The sequence below is a fragment of the Nicotiana tabacum genome, chromosome 3, assembly GCF_000715075.1.
Source record: "Nicotiana tabacum cultivar K326 chromosome 3, ASM71507v2, whole genome shotgun sequence".
Taxonomy (NCBI): Eukaryota; Viridiplantae; Streptophyta; class Magnoliopsida; order Solanales; family Solanaceae; genus Nicotiana; species Nicotiana tabacum.
This window is the reverse complement of record NC_134082.1, coordinates 106,437,814-106,446,866: the sequence shown is the minus strand read 5'-3', so window position 1 is coordinate 106,446,866 and position 9,053 is coordinate 106,437,814. Positions and strand designations below refer to the sequence as shown.

The following is a 9,053-nucleotide window of genomic DNA, read 5'->3' as shown; positions in this document are numbered from 1 at the left end:
TCCTATTCCTCCCCAGCCTGGCTAATCTGAAATTGTGGGGAGAAATTAAAAAATAGCCAGATTTATAAGTGGTCATTCAAAAATAGCCACAGTTCAAAAGTAATCGAAATTTAGCCATTTTTCATATAAAGATAACGAAAACACTGTTCAAAATCCGGAAAATACTCCAGCATAATATATTGGAATTCTAGTATAATATACTGGAGTTCCAGTATAATATACTGGAGTTCCAGTATAATATACTGATCCAGCATAATATGCTGGAAGTTCATACACAGGTGCTCCAATCTCAAGTATATTATGCTGGAACTTTCCGCGTGTTGGAGTTCCAGCATAATATGCTGGAAGTTCATACACAGGTGTACCGATCTCCAGTATATTATGCCGGAACTTTTCGTGTTGCAGCAAAATAGTTGTTATTTTTCAATGACTTTACAAACACTGACTATTTTTGAATGACCAGTCCGAAAAACGGGCTATATTTTTACGATATTGTGAATTAGGTTGATTTCATTTTAGGTCATTGGCCAAAAATAGAACAATAGTCCCATTTAGATAGTAATATTGATCCTTTTTTTTGGGGGGGGGGGGAGGGGTGAAAGTACAGTTTATTGATATTACTAAAGCATTACAAATTGATCCACATGTTTTACTTTATGGAGGTTTCAATCACCCAATAATCGCGCTACAGTCTGCATCAATTCATCAGATCAGTATGAGGCATTTTGTATAGCTTGGGTAGAGATGCATTTAACTAGTTAATAGTTCATTTTATTCTCCTATTTCATAATTCATATGAATAGGTCGTAGTCGCGAATCAAAAGTCTTGCTTACCTTCTTTATTAATCTTTTCCAATCTTAGCTGCTTCGGTTTCTTCTTAGGTGAATGACCACTTTTACTTGTTCAAACCTTTACTTTTTTCCGAAACTCTATTTTGCACGAGTTAGTCATCTGTTTGACGTAACAGATTCCCAACTAGCCCAACTGACCATATGACATTATGGACCTTTGATCTTTGAACTTGGACTTTTTTGTTATTTACTCCATAAAAATATATTGTTGAAAAAATAAGCAGTAGGTAACATCAACAATGCAACCTTTACAAGAAGCGAGAAAATTAGAAATAAAAGGTAAAATAACGAATGATTCGAAACAGGAAAATTGCAAAAGTAATAAATCCTCCATTGCCTGTAAATTTAACTGATGCGGCGGCAGAGGGTGATGCCATCACCAACGGGAAGCTGACAAATTTCAATTCTAGAATCAGCAGCCAATGCCTTGTTGAGTTCCAATACGAAATCTCTATAATACCTAACGTATTTCCTAAGAGGTGCATCAGGTGGTGCAACCACTGATCCATTCCATAGGGTGTTATCATACCCAATTAGTCCACCAATTTTGACCAAGTCGATTAATCTCTTGTGATAATTCAAGTAGTTGTCTTTGTCAGCGTCTACAAATATGAAATCATATGATCCATGGTATTTTCCCTGTTACAAAAATTGATAAACAAACATTAAGTTTAACTATATATCATAGACAAGCTTTCAAGTTATTTACTATTGAGTATTTAGGTACTTACATCTTCAATCATTTGATCAAGAACGGGAAGTGCAGGGCCTTCTTTGAATTCAATTTTGTGAGCTAGTCCAGCCTTTTCAATCACTGGAAGACCAATCTCGTAGTTTTCCCGGTTAATATCCATAGCTAGAATCTGAAGATATCTTACCAAATTAGTACTACAAATTTATGAGTTCATTTATCATCTGCAAGAGTAGGAGCAATTAATTACCTTGCCATCATCGGGAAGAGCCATGGCAGTAGCAAGCAGAGAGTAACCAGTAAAAACACCAATCTCCATTGTGTTCTTGGCATTAATGAGTTTGATAAGCATGCTCAAGAATTGCCCTTCATCGGCAGAGGTGGTCATGAGGTTCCTGTTTTATTCAAATGAATGATTTTTATATTTCCAGCTAGAAAATTACCACAATTGAGTATTCAATTTGCATGAACGAACTAAAGTTAAAAGTAAAGTAGGAGAAAGTTACCAGGGGTGTTTTGCGGTGATTTCTCTTAGCTCTTTCATGGGCTCAGGCTCTCTTGGGTACACGCTTGTTTCAAGAATGTACTGTTGAAATAAAAAATAAAAAATTGATTAAAATCAACTTTTCCATAAAAGTTTTGCACAAAAGGAAATTAATTTCTTGTATGACAATATGGATAAAAAGTGGTATATATATGGTTTAATAATTTGCATGTAATTAATTACCTGATAAAGGGCATCACTTTGCAAAAGACTCTTGTGTCCAACTTCTTGATGTCTTCCATTTTCTCCATCGGTTGCCATTGCTGCTTGTTCTTTCGTTGTTGTTGAAGTGGATATATTAACTATCTTTGAAAGTAGATAAGTCTAAGTTAGCAACCTACTTTTGGAGAAGTGAAAATGGCTTAATTTATAGGAGTAGAAAAACAAGCGAGACATGCATGATAAAGAGTGGAGGGGTTGGTTGGCTGAAAATGATTGAAAGTTGTTGAGTGGGGGGTAAAAAAAGTTGGTGAGGTTCGTTCTTGCTCATAAGTCATATATGGGACAATACAGACAAACGACCAACTCCAATTTTGACTTCGAACGCATTACCTAACAAATACCCACCTCCGGCTCGTACTTTCCTAGTTTCAAATTTCAGTATATAACTTATGGCCTACTTTCCTTGACGGATTCAGAAAGAAAAGTAGTACTTATTCTTTATTTGAAGAGACCCACGTTAAGTGGACAACGCATTGCAGATATTTTCTTTTAAAAGCGTTATTTTACTTTTTTCCAAGTTTGTTAGACTTAAAACTGGTACTTTTATGTTAACAAATAATGGGCGAGAGGCATGTAATTATTTTACTTTTTCTTAAGTTTGTTGGCGTTTGTTTGAGTACTAAAGAATATTTTGTAAAAAACATTTATTAAAGGTTGCTAATAATTATTTATATATATATATATATTGCAACTGAGAAATTCAAACTTATATGTCGTATTTCTCTAAATTCCTCAGAACTTAAGTATTATTTGTAGAGAACGAATTTCTACGAGTAATCTTATTCTTACACCGGTCAACTTTGCTCTTATATATAGTGATACAAAACAAATAATTTGAGATAATGAGTGTTAAATGAAATGGTTCTTAGAAATCATGAATGCGCAAATAACAAAATGTTACACCTCTATTTTATTTATATAGCGGTGTTTAATTAGGCATGAAATTTTATAAACAAAGATGTTTTTTGGAATATATTTATAATTTGTGGTCTTAAATATACCATGTCATTAAAAAATTTGAAATTGAAGAGTTTTAAATATAAAAATACGTTCGTACTTTTTAAAATTGACTGAAAAGAAGAAAGTGTCATATCAAATTAATTTAATAGATTAATGGTTTGATGTTGGTAGTTTTCTGCCACTATCTAACGATGTCAAACCCAAGTAGTTGGAAAAGATCTGTTGAAAACAACTACTGTATCACATTGCCAAAATTAATTTGCTTAATGGTGTATTTTTTTTCTCCAACAACGCGAGTCTGTCAGATGTAATTGGGATGAAACAACATAAACTCGTCCAATTTAGGCATATAGATTTTTGTTGTAGAGATTTCCGTATTAGAACACCAGAATTTCATTTGCATGACTCAACTCTAAACTTGAATTCTAATGTTCGGAAGGTGGCATGGTGCAGGTGCTTCACAATCTACAAAATTCCGACCTACGGTTTCAGCCAAGGCTGGCCGGAGAAGATCGCTACCGATCTTTGGGTGACTGAGTGGGTAACTCTGAAGCCCACTATCTCAAGTAGCTAGGTGTCACATGGGCGTTTTCTGTCCGCCGAAAACACTACCCGCTGTGCGGCAGTCAAGTCCCCACTTGACCTCAGCCTTGCCCGATTTTCTTTCGCTTTAGAGGTTTGACACTTAGAATAAATTTAAGACAACAAAAATAAACGAAGGCAACACAGATTTACGGGAATCCTTTCCCAACCTTTTTATAATAAAACAATTACAAAGGAAATTTTCGAGTTTAGCAAGGTGCTGTCACCCTTGGCAGACACCAACTCACAAAAATAACTGACACTTGCACGAATCTGCCCTATAAAAGCCCCTGCCTAAGGCATCTCGTGCTGCCCACTCGTTTGGCAAGGCAATGGCACATATTTTGCCATGCTCAAGCCTTGATATAGCCAACCCTTTACCTATATCTTTGCTAATTTCCCTCCCTAGGTGCTTAGCCCGTTTTTATGGCTGCTAGCACACATATATATAGTATAGTCAGCCCAAAACTCTCTCCTATATTCAGTTGACATCCCCAACTAATAGGACATGATCCCCATGATCAAAAACGTGTGGAACATGATAGAACATGCTCCAAAAACGTGCAAACACTCAGCCATATAATCAACAACTCCTGGACATGGGTAGTTGTAACCGCCCTACTGCATCATGTGCACAACATGTGCGCATTTTCTTGGCCAGCTGCTGCCCAATTTCGTGTCTAGTCTTGGACCGGCCCAATGCCATTATATCCAGCTGCATTGTGCTAAGTTCCAACGCCATTGTATCCAGCTGCGTTGTGCTATAAATTTCCTTACCATCGCCACGAACTTGTTCTTGTCAAGTCGCCCCTACTTGATCAAGTCTGCCCGTTGCCAATGCTGATTTTAGCATCAAGTCACCAAGCCTTGATGCCCTTCCCTTTGCCAAGTCATTTGCCCACAATTTACTTAGGTGCCAGCCCGCTCACCTAAGTCATGGCAACATCACATTACCAATGCCACTGCCTTGGCACTAAGCTGCCTCACTTTAGCGCCGAGGTCTTTCCCATTTTGCCTTGTCAAGCTCCCATCCAGCCCGCCTAGTTCCGTCAAGGTCTTGGCCTTTGCTTGTACGCAACCCACTCTTGCTTTGGTGTAGTCCGTTACACCTTAGCCTCAAATAGAAGTGTAGTCCGTCACACTTGCCTTAGCAACAGTTTGTTGCCATTGACAATACCCGCATTGTCTTGCATATTGATTTTCCCCCGCACAAAGGCCAATGGCAAGGATATCATGCCAAAATCCTCGCCACTGCCGCGCCGCTTGCCGATCAGCTTTGTCAAGGGTCTAACACTAGGCTACTCCTCCCCACCCTGGCCAAAATTTTAGAATCCAATATTTTTAAAAAACAGTATACTTTGAGGATTGGTCTTTAAATTTAATATAAATATAAGGCCAAGCATCATAATTTTTCATAAGTATGCCGCTTGGCGGGGTATAACTTGCTTAAAATTATGCCCAGCCAATTTACTCTTGCAATACTTACTTAAACATGGATTAGCAGCGTGATATGATCCTATTCGTGCAAATCTCCCTTGAGAATTTGGTTGATTTTAGTGCAGTGGCCCAAAAATAGAACAATAGTCCCCTTTAGAAATTATTTTGATCCAATGTTTTTAGGTTTGGAAGCTGCTGCTTTTTCTGGGTTTGGAAGTATGATGATAGGCTATAATTACGTATTTTAGTCGATTATTACACTCTAATTTACTACACTTTAGTTGAGTTTGCGCTTTAATCACTAGTGTTTTGCATTAATTGTGTGTTTTATGCCTTGTAGGAGTGATTCCGAGCTATGTAGATGATATAGAATGAATTCAAGTGATTTGGAGTTTTGAAGTCTGAGTAAAAGCCCAAGGAATTAAGCCGAGATCGTATTTGGGGATCAACGGATGATAGAGCAACGAAACGAAGAATTTAGTAGGCATATTGTGCAATGTCTAGTAAAATGCACATAACTTTTCGCTCAGAACTCCATTTGGGCTCCACAATATATAGTTAGAAAGATAACTCAAAGAGCTACAACTTTCATGTCTTATGTTTTTCCAAATTTTAAACAGAACAGGGTGAAAATTGCATGACAAGTGCTCTGCGGTCAGATCCGCGGCCGCGGACAGAACATGGCCAAAATCAACGGTCAGGTCCGCGGACGTCCTGTCCGGGAAAAATGTTCTTTTTCGCATAAGAGAAGGTGTAATTGTTTGGGCACAACCCTACTTGGTATATATACATGGAAAAACGGCATTTGGAGAACCTTTGACATACTTTTGACATAATTTAGACCTAAGGAGGCCAAGAAGACCGGAGATTCGACCTAAGGAGGCAAGAACACACTACGAGTAATGCGGAGAATTCTTCTACGAGTTTTTCACTTCCTTCTTCCTATTTTTATTATTGGTTATGACTTTTAGTATTGTAGTTTTACATACTATTATGAATAGCTAATTTGTTATCTAGAGTTTTGATAGAACATTTTGTAGGATGAATTCTTGTTAGGTTTTAATATAATTTAGCCTTTGAATTTATCTATTTGTTCAGCTACGTGTTTATTCAGTTGATTGAATGGCCATCGATTGACTGTGCCTATTTATTATGTGTTGCTTGAGAAAGGATACATATTTAGGTGGTTGTTGAACAACGTCACTCCTAACGTATGTGAGAAATCAATACAGCGGGTTTAAAGGCAGGTTTAGAAATAACAAAGCCTTGACGTGGTCATAATGAGCGGTTAGATTAAGCCAACTAGCGTAGTTCGAGAGAATATGTCTAGTAAATTGTTGTAGTTGCTCGAGAGAGAATTACGACACCTAAAGTGCTCACGATCAGTAGAGAATACATTGGCAAAATTGTAGGGAACATAGCTAGAAGGATTCCGACAATTGGGGAAATCATAACTCTAGATCTCCTTAATTTAGCCTCCAACCCTTTGTCTCTTAGTTGATAATTTTACCGCTTTCTAGTATTTGCTAGTTAATTAGTTAGAAATATAAATCTCAATCTTTATAATTTAGAAAATTGTTCAAACTTGTCTTTTTAGTGATATTAAACACATATAGCTAAGTCTTAGTTCTCTGTGAAATTCGGCTCCGGACTTTTAGACCGAATTATATTTGCAGCAACCGTTTATCTTTTTAAGACTAGAGTTGGGTGAGCGGGCGTGATCAAAGTACCAATCACCAAATATTGCCCTAACATCAGCACCAATGCATCAAATGAGTACGAGGCATATTGTTTAGCTTGGTGTTTGGTAGCCATCGAGAGATGCATGTAGCTAGTCAATACTAGTAGTATTAGTTTTTGGGGATGAACGACTTTTACTTAGTTCAAACTTTCAAACCTTTTCTTTTGGTTCGAAAGTCGAAACTGCATTTCGCACGTGTTTGATCATGGGTATGACGTAACAGAATTCCCACTAGCTCCACTGACCTGTGACATTTTGGACATTGGATCTTTGAACTTGAGTTTTTTCTTTTTTTATGTTAAAATACGATATGACATAAACAGTAGGTAACATAGACAATGCAACCTTCACTAGAAAAGAGAATTAAAAAAAAGGTTGAATAACGAATGATTCAGAACAGGGGAATTCCAGAAATAATAAATCCTCCATTGACATGAGCTAGCCCTGTGGCGTGCCTTCCATTCTTGGTTGCCACAAATAGACGATAGTTGTGTTTATTTAACTAATGCGGCGGCAAAGGGTGATGCCGTCACCAACAGGTAGCTGGCAAATTTCGATTCTTGAATCAGCAGCCAAAGCCTTGTTGAGTTCCAATACGAAATCTCTATAATACCTAACGTATTTCCTAAGAGGTGCATCAGGTGGTGCAACCACTGATCCATTCCATAGGGTGTTATCATACCCAATTAGTCCACCAATTTTGACCAAGTCGATTAATCTCTTGTGATAATTCAAGTAGTTGTCTTTGTCAGCGTCTACAAATATGAAATCATATGATCCATGGTATTTTCCCTGTTACAAAAATTGATAAACAAACATTAAGTTTAACTATATATCATAGACAAGCTTTCAAGTTATTTACTATTGAGTATTTAGGTACTTACATCTTCAATCATTTGATCAAGAACGGGAAGTGCAGGGCCTTCTTTGAATTCAATTTTGTGAGCTAGTCCAGCCTTTTCAATCACTGGAAGACCAATCTCGTAGTTTTCCCGGTTAATATCCATAGCTAGAATCTGAAGATATTTTACCAAATTAGTACTACAAATTTATGAGTTCATTTATCATCTGCAAGAGTAGGAGCAATTAATTACCTTGCCATCATCGGGAAGAGCCATGGCAGTAGCAAGCAGAGAGTAACCAGTAAAAACACCAATCTCCATTGTGTTCTTGGCATTAATGAGTTTGATAAGCATGCTCAAGAATTGCCCTTCATCGGCAGAGGTGGTCATGAGGTTCCTGTTTTATTCAAATGAATGATTTTTATATTTCCAGCTAGAAAATTACCACAATTGAGTATTCAATTTGCATGAACGAACTAAAGTTAAAAGTAAAGTAGGAGAAAGTTACCAGGGGTGTTTTGCGGTGATCTCTCTTAGCTCTTTCATGGGCTCAGGCTCTCTTGGGTACACGCTTGTTTCAAGAATGTACTGTTGAAAGAAAAAACAAAAAATTGATTAAAACCTAATACGTTAATAAAAGGGGAATATAATCAATTTATTGTATGACAATATATGGATAGAAAAAAGTGGTAATACCTGATAAAGGGCATCACTTTGCAAAAGACTCTTGTGTCCAACTTCTTGATGTCTTCCATTGGTTGCCATTACTAGTTCTTTGGTTTTACGTGGATATTTTATCTTGTTTTGAAGTGGATATAGGTCTTAAGTAAGCAACCTGCTTTTGGAGAAATGAAAATGGCTTATTTATATATATAGGAAAAACGAGAGAGGCATAAAAAAGAGTGGAGGGTTTGGTTGGCTGAAAATGATAGGAAGTTGGTGAAATGTCCTTTCTCTTATAAAAAAATTTGTGGGACAATACAGCCAAATGAGCAACTCCTTTTTTGACTTAATGATTAAATGCATTACCTAATAATATCCACCACCAGCTCTAGGCCTTCATTTGACGAATTCAGAATCAAGAGAATTCTTAATTTGTTTGAAGAGGATTAGTCTTAACTGAGTAAACAGGAGTAATAACTAGCAAAAGTTATTTTATTTCATAACTTTTTAAACATTTAA

General features: G+C 36.9%; 2 protein-coding genes across 2 annotated transcripts; both read right to left on the bottom strand.

Moving 5' to 3' along the window:
• Window positions 1-1,028: 1,028 nt before the first annotated feature.
• LOC107785451 (caffeoyl-CoA O-methyltransferase 4) lies at window positions 1,029-2,401 on the bottom strand. The gene is made up of 5 exons (NM_001325401.1): window positions 2,271-2,401; window positions 2,050-2,129; window positions 1,794-1,938; window positions 1,584-1,715; window positions 1,029-1,491 (listed from the first exon to the last, which is right to left on the bottom strand). The coding sequence occupies exons 1-5, from the start codon at window positions 2,346-2,348 to the stop codon at window positions 1,198-1,200; spliced, it is 729 nt and encodes a 242-aa protein (NP_001312330.1). The 5' UTR covers window positions 2,349-2,401; the 3' UTR covers window positions 1,029-1,197.
• A 5,033-nt stretch (window positions 2,402-7,434) lies between these two features.
• On the bottom strand, window positions 7,435-8,698 carry LOC107785450 (caffeoyl-CoA O-methyltransferase 1). The gene is made up of 5 exons (NM_001325400.1): window positions 8,568-8,698; window positions 8,380-8,459; window positions 8,124-8,268; window positions 7,914-8,045; window positions 7,435-7,821 (listed from the first exon to the last, which is right to left on the bottom strand). Exons 1-5 carry the CDS (start codon window positions 8,634-8,636, stop codon window positions 7,528-7,530), a joined length of 720 nt encoding a protein of 239 aa, NP_001312329.1. The 5' UTR covers window positions 8,637-8,698; the 3' UTR covers window positions 7,435-7,527.
• Window positions 8,699-9,053: the final 355 nt, after the last annotated feature.

Excerpts from the sequence above, each read along its gene's own strand:
- LOC107785451 (NM_001325401.1), bottom strand. The coding sequence starts at position 2,348 with ATGGCAACCGATGGAGAAAATGGAAGACATCAAGAAGTTGGACACAAG. Across the intron at positions 1,716-1,793 it reads CTCTTCCCGATGATGGCAAG|ATTCTAGCTATGGATATTAA; the intron begins GTAATTAATTGC and ends AGATATCTTCAG. Across the intron at positions 1,492-1,583 it reads TTGATCAAATGATTGAAGAT|GGAAAATACCATGGATCATA; the intron begins GTAAGTACCTAA and ends TTTTTGTAACAG.
- LOC107785450 (NM_001325400.1), bottom strand. The coding sequence starts at position 8,636 with ATGGCAACCAATGGAAGACATCAAGAAGTTGGACACAAGAGTCTTTTG. Across the intron at positions 8,269-8,379 it reads ATCACCGCAAAACACCCCTG|GAACCTCATGACCACCTCTG; the intron begins GTAACTTTCTCC and ends TGAATAAAACAG. Across the intron at positions 8,046-8,123 it reads CTCTTCCCGATGATGGCAAG|ATTCTAGCTATGGATATTAA; the intron begins GTAATTAATTGC and ends AAATATCTTCAG.